The sequence below is a fragment of the Spea bombifrons genome, chromosome 2, assembly GCF_027358695.1.
Source record: "Spea bombifrons isolate aSpeBom1 chromosome 2, aSpeBom1.2.pri, whole genome shotgun sequence".
Taxonomy (NCBI): Eukaryota; Metazoa; Chordata; class Amphibia; order Anura; family Pelobatidae; genus Spea; species Spea bombifrons.
In genome coordinates, this window is record NC_071088.1 from 33475008 (window position 1) to 33500675 (window position 25668).

Consider the following 25668-nt stretch of genomic DNA (forward strand, 5'->3'; position numbering starts at 1 on the left):
AATAGCCATAGCCATACATGTACATAACTATTTTAATAATAAATAAGTTATAGTTAATTTTAGAGAAATCAAATATATATAAAACATATTAAATGTTAAATATGCAAGTTAAAAAAAAGCAAGTAATGCAATTTTGTTTTTTAATGGTTTGCTAGAAATGTTCAGCTTAACCACATAAAGTAATGTATTATTAATAATAATATCACAATAGCCTCTTCAGCAGTGCACTATACCGTAGCATATCAGGCTGCATAAAATAGTTTATTATTAAAGAATTTATTTAGTAAAATACCCAATTTTACAAGGAATATAATGCTATCTAGGGTAGAGTAGTAGTAGTATTTTTAATATAATATCTGTTCATAAAGCTTCAAAAGGTAGCGGCAATTGTACAAATCGTTTATTATGCACATATGCTCTCTGTTCTATTGGAGACAATACAAAATATTATAAAGAAATCTGTACATCATGAATGAGACATATAGGCAGCATTGCACACAGCATTTTTGGTACCATGGGAGTTATGAACAAAGAGAAAGTCTAGTGAAAGGTAGAAAGGGGTGCAATCACCATAGTAACATTGCATTATATTTTATAATAACCAATGGCATATTTAAGCTGATTGTCCCACTTTTCTCACTCTGCACCATAAATGTTCTTTAGAAATAACGTCTCGTGTCCGAAATGTATCTCATCAGTTACAGGTGTGACCTGCTTCAGCTTGAAATTTCATCTCATCTTTTCTTAAAGGGAGGGCATCAATGAGCGTGAAAAGATCTGCATTGTTGACAGGGAAGGCATATCGTTCCTTATCCACCCCATGTTTGTCTAAGACGACCATCTGAAACTTGCTTTCAGGGATTCTTAGCAGCAGCCTATATAATAAAATAAAAAAAATGTACACATACGGTAAAGGAGCAACAAACTAACATTACAGCTGCAGATGAGCTACCAAAAATATTAAAAAAATTTAAATATGCCCTTATTTTACGTAGTTGCTTACTATTACATCTTTTAAGGCCCCTGTCAAAAGGGAACGCTACCTCCAAACGGACTAGACTGCCCACATAAATTCATTTTACCCAGACATATACATTTTACATGATTCCCACATGTAAAGTGCCACCCAGTTGTATGTGTGATTTGATGGAGCTATATTAATAAATAATAATAATACCATAGTATGCATAATCAAGGGCCACTAATGACTTATTTATGTTGTGCGAAGCGAGAGAAGAGATAGGCCTTTGGCTAAGTCAGTGAGAAAAACAGGTCTATAAAATAGCTTTTGGTGCACCTTTTAAAAAGTGGTCCAACCAGTGGTAACATCTTCTTGGTTGTTACAGAAATAAGGCCAATTTCTATTATAAACAGCTTATCGGTTAAACTCTAGTGGAGAACCTGCTCAAGGGACCTTGTCTAAAATAAAAACTACAGAAATACTCAACCTCCACTGGTTTTAGAAGCATATGAGAAAAAAAAATAAAAATATTAAATATTAAAAATCTATTTTGTCCGTACCTGATTTGCAGTCCTAGAGCTGGTGGAAGAAGTCGGCGCCCTATTCTTCCAATGTATGATGGATATACACCAAATAATTCAATTATTGTCACATGCCTTAAGTCCATGCCACATTGTGCTTGCTATAAGCAGAAAGAAAATGATAATTAATGTTTACTTTAACATAACAAGAGCTAAGGATATCCATTTTTGTATGTATTTATTTAATTTATGTTTTAATGTATTTAATGCATTAATGGTTCAAATGTTGGAGACCTATTTGGGTATAGCAAATTTAGGTTAGTGTTTCCATCACTGCTACTATTATCTATAAATGACATGATTTAATTAAGCATCAAATGCTGATTTTTGGAAACTGGAAAGTTCATTTTAACAATAAACTCAACAGAATCGGATTTGGACTTAAACCCAGTTTAATAAACATTATCCATTTGACTTCCCAAGCGGAGACCAATTGACCCAAAACTGGTTGGACACTTAATAAACTTTTACTAAAACTTCACTGACTCAAAACAAGTGGATGGGGTACACAAAATTTCAAACTTCACAGAACACGACTCGACTATGTGAACAGTCCATAACTAAAATGACAACTAAGACTTCAGTAGACAGACCTACCCGTCTGTCAATCTAGGAGTGGATGGAGACTTTAACTAATGGATCCCAGATTATTCCAGCTGCGTAAGAAGGTTTTATCGAGTAATAAGACAATAACGGACACATTGGCATTCCATAACGCATGGTGTGACCTCGTTGAAACACCAACTGAATTTTAAAAAAAACACTGCATTGTAAGCATAACAATGGATACCATATTTTCTGAGAAATTACATTTTTTTTAGTTCATACCTGTAGCATTCCAACTTGTAATCTATAGTAAAGATCTGCTGCAGTGGGAGTTGATATAATTAATAATCTTCTTTTCTCATAAAATTGATCCAGAAACTCTGCTGCATCCCTCATTGCAACATTAATATTCATAACTGTAACATACAAAGATAAAAATAGAATATACCCAAACTTTCAGTATTCTGCCATATAAAAAGTCGCTGTCAAGAGTTTTCATTATTCTACAGGTAATGGGCGTCAGTAGGAATGCAGTCCCTGTGACCTGTCTGAGAGATGCATCTTCTTGGATTGCATGTCATAATGGAAATATTTTATTTGCTTAATGACACAATTATTTCCAATACGACCAATCCTAAACATTTTGGGTATGCACTACTTAAAATACACAGGATTGCATCTTAATGAAACAATAGCACAGACACACACTGGACAGGATTTGCATCTGATACACATACACATTCTTGCTAACACACACACGTACACATACACACTCTTGCTAACACACACATATACACACTCACATAAACAGTCTTTCTCTAACATACATACTCACTCCCTCCCTAAGCCTCTTGCTTACTCACTCCTTACCTCAGCTGCAGGTCTTTGCTGGCGCCTCGCTTTTAATATTGGGTCACGTAATATTGCGTTACATGACCCCGCTGCATTCTCGCCACCACAAGTGGTCTGGTCCATGTCAGACTGGCCCTTTGTGCCCAATTGTCGCTTCTACTGATTAGCATTACTAACATTACTACCGAATTGTGATTTTTACAATCATGTATTAGATAGTATAGACATTAAAATGTATAATTTATTTTTAACCCATGCACGCAACATTTATATACATTCTATAACATGTTCAATCATTTTAGTCTAAAATTCCTCCCAGAATAATTTTAAATATATTGTGTTAAAATGAAGGTGAATATTATATACAGTGATTCAAACAGAGCTGATTGGAGATGTACCTTTTTCACATACTGGAATATAATTGCCCTTCAGTGTTGACTTTAAAAAGTGTATTTTCCTGCCTTTCTGTGATTAAAGAAGAGCTATCCTTTAATGTATACATCCTGAGAAGTAGCAAGGGAACATAAAGCATTGCATGCCTTACATTTAGACCTAAAGAAATCAGAAGAATGGCAACTGATTGAGTCAATAGTTGTAGCTGCTAATCTTGGTAGCTGGCAGGGGATTTTGCATGACTGCTCTTGCCGACAGCTGCAGGGAAACGCTATTATATTTTAGAAGATTTCACAGTTGCTTTAACAAGTCAGAAATCAGATACATCAGATCGGAACATATACAGTAATGAAATATCAGCATGTAATGGGAAAACCAAAGAGGATATTTGGAAACAGTAATTATTAGATGCTGCTGTTATCAGCTGAACTGATTCTGTGTTTTTTGTGCTGGAGGATAATAGTTGTCGATGTGTGTTAACTTAATATTATCCACAATGAAGATGTCCACAAAGCAGTAGATGCCAGGCATGCTAGCATTCCATAACTGGAATCTAAGATTAGTTCCTGGCTTTCTTGAAGACCAAGATGTATCTAAATGAAAAACATTATCCTGATGTATTACATTATTGGTATAACTGGACATAACCTCACAGCCCAGGACTTTATGGAAGTGGGAAGAAGACATATAATATTTCATTATGCTGATCAGAGCCGGCTCATGATGCCAAGCTGTCTGTTAAGAAACACACTTATGTAAGTGGTAAGGACATCACTGTCACATGAGTACTTAACATGCCTTGGATGCACAAGACATTGCTTACTTTTTTTTACAAGTTTATATAGTCTGTGTTTTGAGAGAAGAGATTGCCACTTCCCTGCCTCTTTAATGCCTACCTGTATTGACAGCACAGGTCATCTTGCATATTTGCTATTCCATTCAATGTTTACTCAAATATTCTATTTGTGATATGTCTTACCATTGATTACTGTTTTGGACTTATGATATGCATTTATCGCAACATTTCTGGCATTATATATATAATTTACATTTTCTCAGAAAACAGGATGTCAATGTTCAAGAGTTAGAACTTTTTTTCCCAAAAATACCTACTTGGAATTTGTGAAGGTAAAGATCCTTCAAAACTCCCGTCCATACATAATAATCCTTTAACCGTACTGTATCTCTGAGCCCTAGAATGTTAACCATGAAAAAATCACCAAATTTGTGATTTCTGTTAACTAATTAAGTACGTATTGTCCATGACAATCTTATAAAATTAAATTAGCGTAGCCCCATCCCAGTCCATTCACAGGAGGATAGTTAACACATTTCAAAGACGTCTGTAACCATAACTGCAGATATTTGCAGAAAATGCAGCTAATCCATACATAATTTAAATAACAAAGTTGTATTAAGAGTCACAAGCGCAAATCTGAAAACACAGCAAAATACTTACAGGAACAGGTTGGGTCAGATCCTGACCATTCTAAGTTGAATTGGCAGACGCGGGCTGGGCTTCCTTGCAGCTCATAACCACCAACACAAAAATAGTCACAAGTCGCCCCATAATTATCTCCAGCTCCTGAACACTTGATGTATCCATTTTCTGGAGCATTCAGTTTTGCACAGCGCCTAACTTGGTAGAAACACAAACATGACAAAAAACTAAAAAACATTGTAAATTGCATTTCATGTTACATTGTGAATTAAAACGACATTGGTAGTTTATAAATATTTTCACTACTCCCTGACCTTTATTGGTATTAGTAATAAATGTGGGTTTTGTCAGGTTTCTAGGAGTAATCAGTATCACTACAGGTTGTCATAAAAACCATACAACTGATTACAAAAATGCATTCATACCACTTCATTTATACTATGTGTCACTTAAATATTGGTTAATACTTAATAAATGGAGGTATCTAAATTACATTCAATTGTTCATTATAAAAAAAAAAGGAGATTTTTAACGCAGGACGGCTGTCTCTTTTTTAGTGAAAAACAAGGTAGCCACCCCAGGCCCCACATTACAGTAGGCCCTGCATTCCTGCCAGTATATGCCAGCAAAAGCCTGAGGCCTAGAAACATCAACCTTTACTTCTTATAAGGGTATTAGGGATTGGACACCAGTCAGGGTTATGTGGGTAAAACTTAGAGTCAGTGGGGGTCAGGATATGAATTCAACAGAGTCCTTGCTGCACTAGGCAAGGAAGTTAATGCTGGTTACTAGGGCTGCCATAGTGAGGTTACAATCATAATCCTAGTGGCCCGTTCCAGGACTTTGGGGCCTTGAGCCCTCTTTCCAAGGATTGGGGCCTGGTGGTCCCTTTCTGGACGTTGGCGCCTGATGACCTCATTGCGAGTTTTAAGGCCTGGTGGCCCCATTGTGCGCATGCGGCGGGAAAGTTGGAGGAGTGTGTGTCAGGGCAGTTGGGGGAGCATGCGGTGGGACAAAGCAAGGGGCCCTGTCTTTAGGTTTGTACTGGGCCCCAAAATTTCTGGTGACAGTACTGGCGGTAATATACACATCAATCCCACAAAATAAATCAGTTACTCATAAACTGAGCAATAAACTGATGTCACTGAAGGCGCTAGGTCATATGTAGAAACTAATAATAAAAACTTTGCCTGCTGGTTATTCTTTAGGAATATATGGCATTTTTCATGTATCTACATACCTCTGACTTTCACATTAAACTTGCAGGACGCTTTATTTCCTGCTCTGTCAAATACTGTATACTGAATTTTGTGGTCCCCTTCTGGGAAGTCAGATCCTGATGGTAGTCCTTTAAGGGTCACACTGAAAAATGCAAGAAAAGGTAACATGCAATTTTTTCCTGATAATGTAACATGAAATTGAATCACATTGATAATTTGATAACAACAGACCTCCATATTGGAGGGGTTGAAGGCGTAGTTTAGTAATGTAAAGTTTCACACAAGAGTGAAGTTGATGATGAACTAAAATGAAAATGAAATTAAAATGTTAAAATTGCTCTGCAAAAAGGTCTCATTTTTATGTTGTGGTAAAAACACATTGATGAATACTTGATCCTTTAGATTTGCTAATAATTACACCCTGTAAACAATCACTAAATACAGGCTCACAATTTGATGCCATTTTAAAACAATCGCAATTTAGGTAATGCATCATTTCTGTAGTGTGATTCATGTATAATGGCTTAGAGGCTTCAGACACTGATCTGGATATGTTAGGTTTTATTATCAATAAATTTCACTCACTCAGTTAAAATGCCATCCGCTGTATCCCGTCCCTCAGGGGTGTCCCAAAAAACTCTTGCAGTCAGTTTGTTTGGTTCCGCTACTTTCTCCTTTACACTAGGACACTGAATCCTAGGAGGCTCCACATCTACAAAATAACAAAATGCATGAAATATATTACAAATGAAATGATTCTATAATTCCCAATACAATGTATGGTTTTGTATTTTATATCAATATTAAAAAAAACTGTTTTCAAACGTTTTACATTATTTCTTATTTAAAGTATTTCCAGGCATCTTGAAGTATATATCAGCCCAAGGGACAGGGATTAAGAACTAGAACAAAACATATCAAATCTCTGCTCTGGGATTTTTGCTGAGCCTTAGTTCTTTTTGTAGGGGAGCTGGTGGAATGTCAGACATTACCCTTATAGAAGAAGAAAAATTATATCAAGATGCATATCCATACTGAACACAGTCCCTTCCAAAGTCATAGCCAGGGCCTTTTATGCAAATTGTGTTCCGTAACTCCTATCTACTGAAATACTTTCTGATCCAAGTTGCATTGTTTGCTTCAGAGTAAGTTTTATTAAAGATTTACAAATGTACAAAAAAATGGTACAACAAAACCCCCCACCACATGAGATGTAGAACTTATGACTTATGAGCCTTCCCTTTTGGTATTGTAACAAAACCATGTCCCCACCTTTGCTTATTCATGGGTACCATCTACTGGTTCTCAGTTAGCCCATTCTGGGCTCCCCACCATTCTTCCCCCTGAACAATTGGGAAACACAGAAAAAGGCCATGTGTCTACCACCCCAGGTAGTCAGCTGCGTTATTTTAATTGCCATGTACCTCCACAATTATAGGTGCATAATTCCTGTGCAAGATTATCACAAATAACAGTTTAAAGCTGAAATTGACAACATACAGGCTGTAGGTGTCCCAGCATCATTTGCGGACCCCCTATATCATCCCCAGAGTCCCTTTGCCCCCTTCTTTACAGTCTACACCTGTCTTTTCCTCCCTCTGTGTAGTTCAGGTATAGATCAAATAAACAACACAAGGAAACACAGCATTGCAGGTCTAGGTTAACTGAATAGGATTTGCAGGTACAGAGTAAATAAATAACACATGCAAACATAGCATCACAGATATAGAGCAGCTGAAACTTCAGATCAAACCCAGCATTAAAGGTATAGATGAAATGCATGCCCTAGGACTTGGCCTAGTACCAAGATTGCATCCAATGGCTTGCCTGCACTTAGACATACTTGCCCTAATATACACTTTCAAAACACAAACACAATCCCCTTTCTCATAGTTTCTCCCCTAACTCATTATTGCTCCTCTTTCTCATTACCCCTCTTTCTGTCCATCTCTCCTCCTTCTCATTACCCCCTTTGTCTCTGCTTCTCTTTCTTCCTTCCCTCTCTCTTTATCTCTCTTCAACCTTCTGTTTATATCTCCCTGTTGTTTTCTCTAGCTCTCCTCTTTTTCTTTATTGCTCCCCTATCATTTCTATCTATCTCGTTTATTTTTTTTATCTCTCTGTGTTTTCTTTCTCTTTTGCTTGCTGTCACTTTCTCTCTATTTATCCTCCTCCTTCCCTTTACTTCACCTTTTGAACCTGTCTCACCCTGTATATTTATCTTTTCTCCCCTCTGTTTATCTCTCCTCATGTTCCACCTCATTCTTTTATCTATCCCCTTCTCTTTGATGCTGCCTTTTCTCATTACCTCTCCCATTTCTGTTTTGAACCCTTTCTCTGGGGTTGCACACCCCTAAACTCACCCCTGACAACAGGTGGCAGCAAGATGGCAGCTGTTGGATACTGCACAACACAATACAACAGGAGTAACATTTCCATATTTTGTTTTTGGTTGCTTTTTTCTGGAATCATTAAAAAATATTTAAGATAGAACCAAAATATCTGCTTCTTTCACTTCAAAAGTGTAGTGTACCATAAGAGTGCATCTCACCCCATCTAGTGGCTCTTAAACAGACTACAGTTTTGGGGGGGAAATTCAGAAAACAATTGTCCAGGTCTAAAAATGTACTACCAATCTGAAAGTATGAATATCAATAGAAAACTGACAGTGTGGAAATGCCAGCATCATCAAACCAAAATTAATTCCAGGTTCTGACTACTTGAGAATAAAAAAATAAGAAAAACATTAATATATATATATATATATATATATGCATGACCCTAAAAAATGTGCATTTATCTTTATGATGAAGAATGGGTCAGTTTCAGCCATCATCGACCCACAGTGTTATTTTTTTAGACTGGGCTCTCTCCATTTGGGACTAAACTCAGACAACAGATGGGACACTGTAAGCTTGTTTGAGGTTTATTGTGTTCTGTTGAGATTTATCTCTATGATGTCTGCTATAGTATATCATCATTGTTATGATAATGAATAAAAAAAAAACTTCTAGTTCTACTTTTCTCTTCTTAAGGCACAAGAGACGTTTGTGTTGTTTTATGTTGGCTGCACCAACATGTACTTGCACGCTATGGCATTTACAATATGAAAAGTTATGTTGGAAATGCATTTAATAGCAGAAAAATAAAGCAGGAATCATACATGATATTTTCTGTGAAGCACCATATGCATTATGCATTATGTTTAAAAATTGTTATTTATAGCAAGAGCTACAGTTGTTTCCACTGACAACGATTTTACAATAAGAACAAGAATGTGTGTGGTCTGAAAACGTAATGTTTTACAACTGTTAACACTAAAATGTTCCATGAAAACCTCATAGATTCTGTCCGTAAGCACTTCAAATAATAATTCACTTTAATTCACTTAGCACAAGAATGCCTACACACTATCCAAGACTGACTTAGAGGAAATAGCATACCCATTGGAAATTTCCATTATTCAATAGGGCACAAAAAGTATAATAAACTGTTAACGAATGCTTTATCCCATGATGAATCCCACTGTGTCCATGGGCCCATGTGAGTGCTTAAAAGAGGAGTAATACGGAAGGACTAGCCAATTTGCATACAAACGCTGTAATTGTGTACAATATGTGATAAAAGTGCAACTTTATTATATTACATACAGTATCTCACAAATGTGTGTACACCCCTCACATTTTTGTAAATATTTTACTATATCTTTTCATGTGACAACACTGAAGAAATGACCCTCTGCTACAATGTAAAGTAGTGAGTGTACAGCCTGTATAACAGCAAATTAATACTGTTTCTCACAATTTTGTGCTATGTTTTAGTTCCTAGATTTCACTTCCTTTTACATGCAGAACTTGTGCTGTTGCTGATGTCTTTAATTAGTAGCTTCAACTACTGAGAGTAACACACCACCGAAGTCTCCATGTCACAGTGGAGCAATCTCTTTAAGGTTGACAGATCATAAAACCAACTTTTCTTAATATAAAGAACTTACCTATGCAAGTGGCTGGTTTTCCACTCCATGCCTTGTTATCCATACACGTCACAACTCTCTCTCCTTTCAGCTGATAGCCTGGAGAGCAGTAGTATTCACAGCGGGAGTTAAAGTAAGCACCATCTAAACATTTGAATCCCCCATTTACTGGCATGGTCAGAGTAGGACATCGTTTTTCTGCAAAAGAAAACATTTATTTGTTTACCAATTTTCCTTTAAATGGGAATGCCCAACAGAAGATCCCTAAAGCAAGCCATGTCGCTGTTTTACAAGTACACCTCCATCTTCTAGTGGAGAGACTTTTTCCCCCCAGTTGTGTATATTTTCACTATCCATTGGATTGAGTTTTCTAATACCGTATGCACAATGACAGAAATAAACAACACTAACACCTTAGCCATTCTTTACAATTACTGGTGTTTCCTGTTATGTGGGGCTCATATTACTAATGTACTGCAGTTTGATGTGTCGCAGTATTGCTACAGGAGGCCCCTGCCGGCGACCATTAAAGTCATTCGAACGGCTCCTGTTAATCCCTGCGATGCTGCATAGATAAAGGGCGCGGAAATCCGTAGGTTCGCCGTCAGGAGTTAAAGACCTTTAACTCTTGGAGCGTGGAGACAGGCCAAGTTCCCCACCAGGAGTTAAAGGGCCGTGCGAACAGCTCTATTGGTTGTTTGTATGGACATTTAACTCTTGGAGTGGGGGTCTCCCCTGGCCAAGTTGTGGCACCAGGATTTTAAAAGACTCTATTGGTTGCCGGCAGGGGGCTCATCTGTACCCTTCTGTGGTTTATGTTGTCTGTATATATTTGTATCCATGTATAAAACTGTAAAATATACTGTCACCCTAAAAATAAATAAAATACTTACGTTTACAAGCAAACTTTCCAGACCAGCGTTTGTCTGTCTGGCAAATAACCTGAGATGCCCCATGAAGCTCAAAGCCTTTCTGGCAATAAATGTTGCACCTCGTCCCTTTGGCATTTTTGTAGTAGTAGCCTGAAGGACTACTGCAGGAAGCATGGCCGTTCTTTACCTTGATGGAAGAGCACCATGGAGTGGGGGAGTCTGGCATTGAGATAAAGTAAAAAAGAAAAACATACAAGGGAACATTGTCAAAGTAAATTCACCTTAAAGAAAAAAGCTTATTCCACGGAATTCGCATGCTGCTCCCCTCAACACCACAAAAATTATAATAGTCATTTACAAATTTTTTAAACCCATTTTACTTATAATTTTAACAAATAATTTCAAAATATGAGAATCCATTGCTTGTTTAGTCATGCTGTTTATTTCTTGTTTATTTCTTAACTCCTGCAAGAGGCAGTGCGACTCCCATAGCTTGAATATTGGTAAGACCATACTCAAGTCCAAGAACCATACTTTTTCATAATTCTTTTTTCAGCCACATGTCTTTGCAGATGATCTACAGCATGAGCATGTGAAATCACTGTAAATAAAATACTTTGTTCACCTTTATGACATCTGAAGAATGAACGTCCTGAGACAATTATGCCAATAGATTCTTTTAATTAAAGGTCACAGAGCAACACTCCTAAAACTTTTGAAATATGAAAACTGAAGAAGATGCAATAGATAAAGGCATATATTAAATGTAGTATTTGGAAGTATGCTTATGGACACCTCAGGAATCGATTATCAGGACTCAAGGTTCTTGGCCACACTAGTAAGGAACCAATGTTGTAGAGCAGGGGTCTCCAAACTGCAGGCCTCCTGCTGTTGCAGGACTACATCTTCCATACTCGTCTGCAATCCTCTTAGCATTTTTGGACACGTGGTCCTGCAACAGCTGGAGGGGCAGAGTTTGCAGAGGATAGAAAGAGGATATATTGCTTCTTTATTGCAATTATAACATCCTGCTGGGCTTTTCTCTGGTGTAAATAAAGATTGTACTAAAATCACACAGGGCTTACCTGAAGTCCATTATCTCATCAAATCGTATGATCACGAGGCATAAAAATGATTGACTTATTATTTAATCATGTATTTGTTGATGTTCCGGAGTACTGTTTATAAGCAAGTTTTAGTTAAGCAGTAAGTAGTAACAGCTGTTAAAAAAACTTAAAATCACAGCATGCAGATAAAGCAAAGCAATCACCTCTGCTGGCATATCTACTGCGCGTATATATATCCTCATCATCTTCTAACGGTGAATATCCAGATCCTACAACGAAGAACAAAACCAAAAAAAAAAGTGCAAATAGCAAAAATAGCAAATAAAACAGAAAATAAATAAATAAATGCTGTGTTGCAAATGATATTAATTAGGAAAACATCCGCTGTATGTGCTTTATGTCATGAGAAAGTATGGTCAGAGGTGTGCAGCACTATTATTAATCTCAACCTTTTTTTTATAAAGAAACTGGGATATGTTAGCAGAAATTCACATCTGACTCTTACCGCCTGCATCTAACTAGGAAGGTGGTAATAAACGTACGTACTTGTATGACTTATTTATTAATCAATTTCCAAATACATGAAATGTGTGGCTTAAACATGACATAAATGGGCACGTTGATGGTAAATAGGTTTCATGGATAGCTTTCCTTCAGCGCAATTGGTCAGTTTTAATTTAGCTTAGTAAGCAAAATTATTTGTAGTAGTTGGTGTTTAAATAAAATGTATGCGGTAAGCATGTATGCAACAAAGCAAAAATCATTGTTATTTCAAGCGTTGACACTGGAACAGCGTGTACTCTTCTTCCTATCATCAGGATTTCATCCCACAGTGTAACAGATTATTTCACAGAACATAGGGGGACATCAAAACTATGAAAAGTGATTCTGGAGTTAAAGTTTCAAAACTGATAATATTACTATAGCAACCAATGGACTATCCATGCTGAGTGGACCATTACATTATAACACCACTCCTCAAACTTTACATCAGAAGCACTGAGATGTTCCTTTGCCACAACAAGTTTAGAAGTTTCCCTCTAAACACAAAAAATCTATGTTGGCATATTAGCCCAACAGAAAAGGAGGCCTTTGGTCGATGTTGAAGCCTTTTATTGGGCCACTATAGAAAAAAAAAAACGCCAATAAAGCTTTCAGGACCTTAATGTGAATTAATTGACTTGACCACATATCTACATATGTGATATGTGGTCAGCAGACATTTGACTTCTTTAATATTGTGGAGGTTGGCAATCTGCCCCTAAACTAGCAGCCTTTGTCAAAAAAGATAATACTAATTCTATATATACTGTGTATAATATAAAAAAGTAAATAGGATAGATCCCTGACCCAAACCATTTGAAGAAAAAAAAAAACAGACAGCATTTAACCCATTTGGTCTACCATAAAAAGAGCAGACTAACCGCACGATTACAGTGTCTGGAGAATTTCAAAAGAGGAAATGAAAGGGCAATGATTACAGATTAGATGTGAAAAGAACAGAGTTTCAAAAATGACAATAGTGTTTTCCTCGGGATTTCAAAAATAGGATGAAGATTACTATCAGCTTTACAAAAAAATGCTCCTTTTTCCAAGCCAAGCTTTAAAATGGGTTACAATGGATCGCTGTGAAGGGATAATCCTTCATAAATCATTTAGAGATTATATCTAATTTTTCTAAACAAAAGTACAATGGTTATCCCAGACAATGCAAAAGTATTGACCAGTCGTAATCACTGTATTTTTTCCCTCAGATTTAACTTCCCTTGAAACTGTTTACTACTTCCCCTTCCTTATTGAACTCTTTTTCTTTCTTCTCTTTTGAGTTCACCCTCCACTATTCCTGAAGAAGGGCCAGGGAAGAACTGGCACGAGGGGCAGAGGATGGTCTCCTGGGACTCTCTCAATATTTTGGTCACTGCTAGAAGCTCTGATTTTGTACTTTGTGATTCCAAATATATCCACCAAGATGTGTACGGTAAATTTAGGCATGGTTTGCATCCTGGTTGAATCATTTCTGTCCTACCTGAAAATTGCCAGCCCTACTCTGTAATGGGCCTTTGCGACCATCTGTGAAGATTCCTGTGAAATGGAGAATCGCACCCAGGGGTTCATCAGAGTCAGGTCTTGGACAAATAACGTAGGCACGCAAGACTATAGAAAACCTGGTGCAGAAGTAATTCTGTCTAATCAAATATCTATACTAAAACATTTACAGCTACAAGCAAATGAGAATGCCTTTTCTATTTTCACTGTAGAACAGAAAACAAGGACCACCATGTCCTACAGGATTCATCTTATAAACAATCCCCAATTAGAAGGGGCTTCTGATCTTTTACATACTGTATAGAAACATCTTTAAAGATTTGTTCCAACTCTATCTTATTTAGCTACACAATCCCCACTTGATCTATAATTTAGATATCACACAATGACTTATTTATTAGGGTATTAAACACATTACTTATTAAATGACAGTATGAATGTCTAAAATCGCAGACACAAATTCTTGACAGAATTCCTCTGATGCATTAATTAGTACAGAATATCCCTGAATACTTTTCTTCCTTTCTTGTCAAATAAATTGATAAAAAAAGGGCAACACACAGAGAGACCTAATCTAGTTGCAGTTAGGATTATTGAGGTGTTTAAAAAACTATAGAGGGCCATTTTGGCAAGTCTACAATCTCGATGGTCGGAAATTCTAGGCTGGTATAACTCATTACCGTATTGGCTCGGATATAGGCCGCCCCCGTATATAGGCCGCACCCTAAAAGTTTGGTGCTTTTTTAAAGAAAAAGTTTTTTTTCTTTAAAAAAGCACCAAAAAAACATGCTGCCACTCTGCCCCCCCCCCGAGATATGCTGCCACTGTCCTCCCTCCCCGCGATACGCTGCCGCTGTCCTCCCTCCCCGCGATACGCTGCCGCTGTCCTCCCTCCCCGCGATACGCTGCCGCTGTCCTCCCTCCCCGAGATACGCTGCCGCTGTCCTCCCTCCCCGCGATCCGCTGCCCTCCCTCCCCGAGATCCGCTGCCGCTGTCCTCCCTCCCCGCGATACGCTGCCGCTGTCCTCCCTCCCCGCGATACGCTGCCGCTGTCCTCCCTCCCCGCGATACGCTGCCGGTGTCGCTGTCCTCCTCTGCCCCCCCTCCTCGACTTACCGGAGCAGACTCCCGGGTGTCTTGCGGGGCCGGCGAGGGACATCTACGCAATACGCGTATGCAACTTCCGGTACCGGAAGTTGCATGCGCGTATTGCGTAAATGTCTCCCGCCGGCCCCGCAAGACACCCGGGAGTCTGCTCCGGTAAGTCGGGGGTGGGCAGAGGTAAAACGCTTAGATAACCTCCCGTGCCGGCACCCCCCCCCCGTGGGAAGTGCTGGCAGGGGAGGCTGTCTGAGCGTATCGGGGAGAAGGATGCAGGTCCCCTGCACCGCTGCGGGGGATCTGTATCTTAACCCCGCTGCCTGCCCGGCGCCCGGGACTGCATGTCCCGGGCGTCGGGCGCTAGAGCCCGAATATAGGCCGCACCCCCACTTTAAAAACTTAAAGTGGGGGAAAAAAGTGCGGCCTATATTCGAGCCAATACGGTATTAACAAAAAGCTACAAGGAAATATTCAGAGCCTGAATGTTACCTGGGAGACAAGAAAACTATATGACATCTAGCGAGCTCTGTCAGTAGAAGTACTTCTAGTAAGCAATTGACTGATAATCACATTTTGTTGAACCTCATAAATGTTTTAGGGTAAGTGCCTCCTAGCAGTAGTGGTAGATGTTAATGAGAGAAGTTAAACATTCATGGGAAACATATATGGCTATGACATTGTATCCAGCAATCATATTGGGTGGGGGGTATAAAACTCTGTATATATACATTGTGGCAAAGTAATGGAGTCTGTCTACATAAGTGGCAGATTGGAACGCTCATTATTCCCAGCATGGGGAGGGTTAATTGCTGGAGGTCAGCAAGGTGGAGCCAATTAACCTGCACTCAGGTGCTTAAAGGGGCGGCCGTTAGAGGCATTACTTGTCTGGAAATAGGGTGAGAGGCAGGCAAGCCAGATGCCCTCAGACTGTATCAAAAGGATTTGTTTTTGTTTTGGTTTATTTACACTATGAAGTGCATCGCTGTGGACTGTACAAATCTGCAATAAACCACATCTTGCTTTTATTCTGCTGGTGTTCGGAGTTTCTTGTTTTGATCGGGCCATCCTGCTACAACATATATACACATACATACATACACACAAATATATTCTAAAACATTTATAAATTAACAATTCTTTATTTCCATCAACCTCTGTCAAATATGAAACCAAATCTAATTTAACTATATAATATATAATAAGTACTTGCCCCAGCATCCAGATTACAGACAGAGTACTAACCTAACACCCAGACCACACCCACAGGACTTGCACCAGCACCTTGATTGCACATAGCACCCACAGTGGTCTCCTCTCATCCAGGGCTCCTCTCAGTCACGCTCAATCAAGGCCGCTTTGTTCAGTGGGCAAAGTGGGCATTTGCCCAGGGCCCACTAACCTTCGGGGGCCCACTGGGAGTCAAACAGCCAGTTTGGGCTAGGTTGACCACATGTCCCGGATTGCCTGGGACAGTCCCACAATGGGAAGCCTCAATCCGGGACAATGTCTTGTCCCAGAATGAGGAGTCTGAGTGAAGGAGGTCTCAGCCAATCAGGAGAGACTTCTCAACTCACCCGATTGCCTGAGAGTTCAGAAGCCACTTCTGATAGGCTGAGTTCCTCCTTCACACCAACTCAGTGTAAGCTGCAGCCAGCACCAGGTATGTTTGATTGTGTTTGTCAGTTTGTCACAGTGTTTGTTTGTGTGAGTGTGTTTGTTTGTCACTGTGTTTGTTTGTGTGACTGTGTGTGTAAAGTCTGGTAATAGAGGAGTTAATTCTCTGAATCTACTCATGCCTGGTATTAGAGGGGTTAACATTCTGTATCTACTCATGTCTGTAATGAGAGTATGTATATTACGCATAATAATATATAATAGTGTATGTGAATCAGTGTATATATATATATACATATATATAATATATAAAATGTATTTTATGTGTATGTGACGGTGTGCATCAGTGTATAATTTTATTTTGTTAATACATTTTGTTTTTAATTTTATAATCAACTAATTTCCCTCAGCCCCTTTTCCCCACTATATTTTTTATCCTCCTATACAGCACCTATCCCCTCTACTACACTACAGCACCTGTCCCTCCACAGTGGGGGGGGCAGTGGCTGTAGTGTGGGGAATAGAAGCTAGTAGTGGGGGGAACAGGGCTAGTGGGCCCTCCACTACAAGCCCCTGTCTGTCCCCCACCTACAGCCCCTGTACTCCCCACTACAGCACCTGCCCCCCCACTACAGGACAGGAGGGGGGCCCACTATTATATTGTTTGATTGGCCCTGGGCTCAATCACATATAAACATAAGTAGGTATACTTGAGAAGTCTACAGGTTGGTTCCCCAGAGTGTCAGGGTGAAGCCCTCTTCCCTGGGCCTTCATGTAAATTTCTTCTTTATCAGGACAGGGGAGTGAAGCGTGGAGACTCCAACTCCAGCCCATGTTCTGCCTATATCCCCCGATCCCAGTCCACATCACTCTGGCCCTGCCTCCATGCATTGCTATCCCTGCCCACATGTATATCTAGCCCTTCCCCTGCTTCCCCAGAAGAGGAAGAGCTCCGGAAGCCATTCCTGGGAAGTTTCCAGGTATGCAGGTCTTACCTGTAACAAACACTATAAGATATTGCTTACTTGGCTTCACTCTGTTCACTCTATGCATTCTAAGGCATGTCTATTCTTGACTTTTGTCAGCCTGAGGTTATTTAAATTAAGGAAAACTCACATATATTTAAATGTTTACATCTGTAACAAACTACACTCTATGCAGTTGATATTGAATAAGTATCTATAATAACTTATGTGCACACATACTGAGAAATAAACACAAAATGAATATAAATAATCAAAAAAGCGGTATAAGCCCACAAAAAAGTCCCACAAGTGATCCAAAAAGTATTACACAAAACAAAATAGGGCCATAACAACTAAAGTACAGATGCAAAAAGAAATATGTGAGGATCAAAATATAAATGTATACATACCAGCACAATCATGAAAAAAACAATATGCGCACATAGCGTTTCGGAGAGATAGAAAGCTTTGGGAGAGTTAGCAAAATAAAAAGTAGATTCTCCTGCAGTGAAAGTCATGTTTTTTATTAGATCAGTAGAGGAGATTTAGTTAAGATTCCTACTAAAAGCATAAGGTACAACTCAACCTTTCACGTCAGGAGCAGTGAGTGACTGTTGGCAACCATATCACTGCCTGTGAACAGACATTGCTGGTAACTCAAAGAAAGCAGCTTGTGAACTTTTTTCTCAACATGCCAATGCATTGGAAAATATATCTATGGTTTCCTCAAAAGAGGAAAAGGTTATTTTAAAGTTATGCCATTTATATAGATTTTCTATTGCAATATGGGTTCAGTGAAAATTACGATCACAAGACATTTTTTAGATGATTGTACATGCAGTTAAATGACGAAAGGATTCTGTGCTGCAAATATATTTTCTTTGAACGCTGTGATACTTATTTTTCTGAAGAAACTGACAATTCAACATTTAAGAACAAACAACTAAAAGTGTAAATGCTATATGAAATGCCAACATCTCTAGTTGGTGTTAATGACCAGCTGCTGGCAAACTCAGTGTCATTTCAAAACATAAGTGTCCTGGCATTTTAGCACCAGTGGCCGAAAAATGATGTACATGAGGTCACCTGTTGGATAAACGCGGCTACACACTATACTCTCACACTTTTAGAATGCGTGGCTGGAGGCCAAACACTGAAGAACCACATTAGCTGCAAAAGCAACAGGAAAGATAAGTGATCTGCTCTATTAGACACTGACCCATTGGGCATTTGCCTGGTTTGCTCAGTCCGAGTGTAAACACACCATAAACATGTTACATCCTTTACAAATGCTCTGAAAAATACTCCTCCTTTTCTATTCGAGGTCGTCTTATAATACGAACTCAAATAGAGGTCTGACTATAAGACTACGATCCAGATTCCCTACACCGCTGCAGGGGACCTGGATCCTCCTCTCTGGCAACCAGTTAACGTTTGCCCGATGCAGACAACCTCCGCTGCTGCCCAACACTTCTGCTAGGGCTTCTATGACTGAGCACCAGCGTGACATGACCTTCCTGTGCTCCATCATAGAAGCCCCAGTGGAAGTGCCGGGCAGCAGCAGAGGTGCCATTGCATTCACTGGCTGCCAAAGAAGAGAAAACCCTGCAGCGTTGCAGGGGACCTGGCAGCCGGTGAATGTCTGGCAGAGTGGCATATCTGGGGGGCAGATGTGCATAACTGGTGGGCAGGTTGGGAAATGAAAAGGATTTTTATATATATATATATATATATATATATATTTCTTCACACACAATAAGGCCTTTAAACGTGCATATCTTTATTAAAATTAATTGTGGCAGATGGAATATTTTGTAGTTCCATATTCAAATAGACATATCCCTATCACAAAATCTGTTACCAAACTTTCATAATCAAAGTGTTTTCACCAGGGAAAATAGCCCAGTTTAAACCTCTTTGAATTCTATGGTCTTACGTATCAGGACATAATAACAATCATTCCTTGGCAGGTCTAAAATTTAGGTAAATACAACCTCAGATGAAAAACAACATATGACATATTATATCATGTCATGATTTATTCAACTAAAAATTAAGCCAAAATTGAGAAGCCATGTGTGAAAAACAAAGCACGCCTTATGATTCAAAAGCTTGTAGAACCACCTTTAGCAGTAATAACGTGAAGGAATAATTTTTTGTATGACTTTATCAATCTCTCACCTCACAGTTCTCTTAAGGTCCTGCCACAACATTTAAATCAGGTTGAGGTCTGGACTTCTTTTCTTTTTCAGCCATTCTGTTGTAGATGTGCTGGTGCATCTGGGATTATTGTCCTATTGCATGTCCAAATTTCAGCCAATCTTTAGCTGGCAGATGGCCTCACATTTTACTCTCGAATACTTTGGTAAACTGAGGAGGTCAATGACTGCAAGGTTCGCAGGTCCCGTGGCTGCAAAACAAGCCCAAATAATCACCCCTCCACCATCGTGCTTGACAGTTGTATGAGGTGTTTGTGTTGATATGCTGTGTTTGGTTTTCTCCAAATGTGCCACTGTGCATTATGGGCAAACATCTCCACTTTGGTCGCGTATGTCCAAAGGACATTGCTCCAGAAGTAGCGTGGTTTGTGCAGATGCAACTTTGCAAATCCAAGCCGTGCTGCCATTTAGAAAGCAGATGCTTTCTCATGACAACCTTTTCAAACAAACCATGCTTGTTTAGTCTTTTTGTACTTTTATTAACTTTAACATTTACCATACTAACTGAGGCCTGTAGAGTCTGAGATGCAATTTGTGTGTTTTTTTGCAATTTCTCTGAGCAATGCACGGCCTGACCTTGTGGTGAATTTGCTGGGACATCCACTCCTGGGAAGAAATGTATTCCACTTTGAATAATCTTTCTTACTGTAGAATGAAGGACTTCAAATTGTTTAGAAATTGAATAAATCATGACATCGTATGATGTCATGCATTGTTGTCTGTATGTCTAATTCAGTTGATCAATACCTGCAGTGCTGTCTTTTCATGTATTGTTTATTTGATCTATACCCGAACTACATGAGTGAGGAAAAGAGAGTTTTGTTACAGTAAAGGAGGGGACAAAGGGACTCTGGGGGTGATGATGGGGGAGGGGGCCCCAGGAGGGTGGCCCTCACAAGGTGCCTGAACACCTTAAGCTGGCCCTGATCACAACTCACACTCTGTTTCCGTTCACCGAACCATTAATTTGCTATGAGATCGCATAGTATGGTGCTACTCCCCTGCCCTGCGCAAGTGGCATTAAAGATATCTCATACGGAGTCATGCTAGGGTCAGAAGGAGGGAAGACTGCACTGACTCTGACAGTCTCCTTCTAATCGTAGAGTCAGTGTGGCAAGTACTTTTGTTTATTTTGTGGGTTTTTTGCTGAAGTGGAGGGAGCAAGCAAATGCTTGCCTAGGATCCAATCAATACTAAAGGCAGCCCTGTGTACTAGATCCATTTTGCAATGGCCTATCAAAGGTTAATATTTCAACTAAAGTTAAGATCTAAGCAAAATAAAGCGACAACAGTTTCAACAGAAATATAATACTTCTAGACATTCAACAACTTCTTTAGCATAGTCTGTCTTCCTTAGTAATGTAAAGAAAAAGTGCTACAACCACTTCCTACCTGAAAACCTGAAAATATAAAGCCATCCTATCCCTTTAAATGCAACTTCCACCCCAACTCAAGCCAACAACTACAGCCAGGAGTTTTCTCAACCGCCAAAATAAACAGGCTTACTTGGCAAGCAGTTACTACCATGCAAAGCTGTTTACTCCACTTTTTAATTGTAACAGACTCCATATTCTGAGAGAAATCACAGTGATCTTTTTAGAAACTAATGAATAGTTAATAAACACCATTAAAAAGTGATTAAAAGGAGCCAGTTTTCACATAAAACAAATATATCTTTAAAATATATTGTCTAATTGTTGAAGGCACCATTCATTTAACCATAAAGCCAAATTATAGGCTGGAATTCTTTCATGATTAGTACAATTTAGGTCAGTACACTTAATAGAATACAGATGCTCCTACATCTTCTCAGTGGGTAAAGTGTACAGTTTGCGGACAGAATATTTTGAGAAGACTATATAATAATGTATACAGTTGTAAAATGCTGAATATATACATACGTTTTATATAGTAGTTGGGTGGTCAACGTAGAACAATGTTTTTCTCATAGATTTTATGGCTTATGAGCAATAAATATATTTTGTAGCCATATAGCCCCCTGTACCTGGGCAATTGCATTTGTTATTAGAAGAGGACAAGGATTATGCCAAAAGGATATTTCCTGGAATGTAGGTTTAGAACTAAGTTCTGTGGAAAGCATGCAAGGGGCTCCTCGGACACCCTGTTCCAACACTTACAAGCCATCATAGCATCTCGTCACAGAGCACTTAAATGTTATTACTAGACATGTAAAAATGGACCAAAAACGATTCGGACAAAGTGAGAGAGAGTGAGTGTGTATCACGGTTGGGCCCATGTATTTCAGATGAAAATTCTGAGCTTTTTGCTTTGTCTGATTTGTGGGGGTCTGGTCTCATTTTCCTGGCATTGCATTAATCGCAGTATTTGCCAAAATTCAATACATTTGCAATTCACAGGAATCTGAATGCACATTAATGTATTTGACTAAATATGATCTATTGAATTGTAAAATTTTCATAGATACCATCTTTCCCAGATGTACCTAGTTTGGATTTGAGGCATATCTGGACAGCAACCCCAACAACCGTGTATATTCAGCCTACATGGGCCTCATCAACAGGATGTGTTTAGTATTCCTGTACAAGTGAGCAAGGGGGTCCATGTCCACCCCAAGGGGAGAAGTTGCATAGAGGAGATATCAGAACAAATTAATAGCCTGGCCTACAGTGTGTCCTGCTCGGGTTGTTGGTTCCCTTATGCAGAGAAAATTTGCCTTGCATTAATGGGCAGAATCAGACTGTCAGAAAAAGAGATTAAATCTAGAGACAACTCTGACCACAAGAGAGAACATGATAAAACCAGAATATTAAGAAAAGATAATTTGAGGAAACAAGCATTATTGAGCAGCTGCAACATAACACAAATTCTACTGAGATGGATACCACTCATGTCACTAATTTCCATACAGAGGTTGAGCAACATCAATTGACCATTAATGAGCACCACACCATCCATGTTATCACATTCACTAATGCTAGGTAAACAATACAGCCGGGGAATATCTTATTGGTGTATATTCCCCAAGTTTTCCTCATTGACACCAAAATGTCTCTCTTTCCTTAACTGATGAGCCCCTTTTGGGAACTCTGAATGTCTGTTGGGTATGAGTGTATCACAGTCTGAAGCCATATGGACCTATAATACTGATCTAAATGCCCCTGGGTAATTGGATCTTACCACATAAAATGATTGGTACTGCCACCATAGAACTGAATTCAATTATAATCTTGCTCTATTGTACCCTTTCTCAAGTAATAATGAGAGGACAATACTGTCTTACTGCGAGCACCGTGATAGAGCCAAGTGTGCGTGAGACATCAGTGACGCCATACGCCCCATCACAGTGTGTGGCGGGTGCCAAAAATAAGCCGCACCACACTAAGTGACAGCCCAAGCTGAGGGACCCGTTTCACGTGCTGTTGACAAAATATAACATTAAAAACACCATTCCTGGAAGGAAGCCCGAACCCAATACCATTTTTTTCTAATCATGTCAAAAGCAGCAACTGAAACAGATGTATTTTTATGATGTCATATTCTAGTCATCACAGCTGGCTTAGTAAACCCTTAGAGTTCCAGGGATTTTAGACAGTCCTCCTCCAGACAAGGGACTAAAGGCAAGAATTACATACCATGACATCAATGTGCATTGTGCAATATGTTTTGCGTATACATTTTGTAAAGAATTTACTGTATAAGCAAGCTAGCATAAATATAGCTAAATAAACATTTATACATACATTTATTTACTTAAGGCAACCTTTTCGGAAATTCATTTCCTGTTTATTCAGAGTGTATTATAGATTATATCTTAATATTGTTAACTGTCGACCGTTATCTAAATATCTTTTACAAATGAAAACATGTTATTAAAAACTGTCTGTGTGTTTAAAAAAAAAATTTCAGCGACGGTTACAAAACTTACACAAAACACCAAACTTTAAACTTTGTAATGGGACTACATACTGTTGTTTATGTTTTGTTTTTGTAGAATTAATTTTATTTATTACTTTATTAGCGTTTCTGGACAATTTCCCTGTAGCTTTAAGAGCTGAAGTGTCTGAGAGTTATGTTTAAAAATGTTTAATCTTTTTTATGTTTAAAAATGTAAATATTCTTTTTTTAAAAGATTAAAAATGCATAATTATTAACCGAAACTGATAATTTTAAGATTCTGACGTTTTGGTAAATTGAGGTAACAAAGGGTTAGATTTAAGAAATAAAATCATAGGTTTGAATAAAGAGTTAACTTAAATATACATGAATGCCTTTCCACTACTGATGACTGTGTGTACTTTGACACTAAGGAAATCCAGCATAAACAAATGTATATTAACTAGAAATCGCTTAAAAACACAAGAATTTGGTTACAGCCCTGAGAATAAAAGAAACAAAAACTTAAAAAAACACACAAGAAAAATATTACATTTGTACCATAAAACTACGTACAAGGATAATCTATATGTCACTATGTTTTGCCAAAACTGATACGTTAATTGCCAACTCTCCACTCGGTTAAATATAACCTGAGCCAAGCAAATATTTCCCGAGCGTTAATATGTACACGTTTCATTGAATAATTAACAGCCATACCTTCGTATCCATTGCTCATGTATACGTTAAAGGTTACCAAAAAGATTAGGTAGAGCGACGCTCCCATGACTTTAAAGCTAATTCCCTCTGCAGCTGAACACTAAAGGAGTAAAAAAAAAAAAAAAAAAAAAAGCATAAAAAAGAGAGAGGAAGGAATTCTACACAGTCTTTAAGAGCTCCAGGCAAGAAGCAAGATACCACAAGTTTTTTTTTCCTTAGAGAACTGAAACTTTGCCAGGAAAAAGGGGGGAGTAAAGTGATCCCTTATTGGACATTGCAGAATCCCTACATGACTGGAGAAGGATTTTTTTTTTTGAAGGTTTCACTTTTTTTCTACAAAGAATCAAGCTATTGAGTATGCGACATTTAAAAAAAACAAAAACTGACACAAGGTGTAGGTTATTTTTAAAAAATGCAAACTTTAAACACATCGACAGCGTGAAAGGAGATTTATTTTATTAATGGTCTCATTGAGAAGGGATATTTCCTGTTGCCTCCTGCACAAGCGCCTATTCCCAAAAGATGTTATTACGGGAGAAGATCCAGACATCTGCAAAATAACAAATAAATGTGTTCAGTGTTATTTATCTTTCCGTTATTTATTGTTTTGGTTTTTTTTTGTTTTCTAGGTATATCTGTTTAACCACATGAAATCGTACCTATGTTTTGAAAAAATGATCATGGACAAATGTATTAATACCCTGCTTATATATCTAGAAAGAGGTGTGAGAAACAGCTAAACCAGGAGCAATCAGTAAAAACAAAATATATAAAAAACAAAAAACATATATATATATATATATATATATACATCTATGCATAAAACAATTATAATGGACACCCCATCACGGGTATCACAGGATAATCCACGCATACCTCTCTAACAGGCGCTACTAAAACAGCTTACATAAAAGTTAGATCCTGGAATCTGATAGGATACAGATTTTTCTTCTTTAAAGCTGAATTATGTTATAACTCTAAAGCTAACAATGGAATGCAGGAGATAACCTCTGGTCAACAGTGCTAACAACAGTGTTAGCACTCAACGTTTTTCATCTTTACCACACTCAATGAATTTTGATTGTCCATCTTCATCACAAAGGAGCGAGGATATTTACAGAGAGAGGGAGAAAGGGACACTTTTTTTAAACATATTACACATTTTAAACTTTTATGTGAACAGTGTGATGACCAAGAGGACATTTTGTTAAATAGGTGTCCTAAGTATTTAAGTGTGCAAA

The 25668-nt window shown here is 38.4% G+C and overlaps 1 protein-coding gene across 2 annotated transcripts; it reads right to left on the bottom strand.

Annotated features, from left to right (window-relative positions):
- Positions 1-24597, bottom strand: SRPX (sushi repeat containing protein X-linked). Of its 2 annotated transcripts, XM_053457424.1 has the most exons (10): positions 24428-24597; positions 12110-12175; positions 10861-11058; positions 9989-10165; positions 6580-6706; positions 6015-6136; positions 4793-4972; positions 2371-2504; positions 1522-1643; positions 1-875 (listed from the first exon to the last, which is right to left on the bottom strand). In XM_053457424.1, the coding sequence occupies exons 1-10, from the start codon at positions 24492-24494 to the stop codon at positions 695-697; spliced, it is 1374 nt and encodes a 457-aa protein (XP_053313399.1). In that variant the 5' UTR covers positions 24495-24597; the 3' UTR covers positions 1-694. The 2 variants fall into 2 exon arrangements, with proteins under 2 accessions (XP_053313399.1, XP_053313400.1); XM_053457425.1 differs by lacking the exon at positions 12110-12175 and having other exon boundaries at positions 2-875.
- Between the last annotated feature and the right edge of the window lie 1071 nt (positions 24598-25668).

Bases quoted from the DNA above. Each gene is read 5' to 3' on its own strand.
- SRPX (XM_053457424.1), bottom strand. From the start codon at position 24,494: ATGGGAGCGTCGCTCTACCTAATCTTTTTGGTAACCTTTAACGTATAC. The intron at 12,176-24,427 runs GTATGGCTGTTA...TCTTCGTTGTAG, and splicing joins CATGAGCAATGGATACGAAG to GATCTGGATATTCACCGTTA. The intron at 4,973-6,014 runs GTATGTAGATAC...GTTTCTACCAAG, and splicing joins GTTTAATGTGAAAGTCAGAG to TTAGGCGCTGTGCAAAACTG.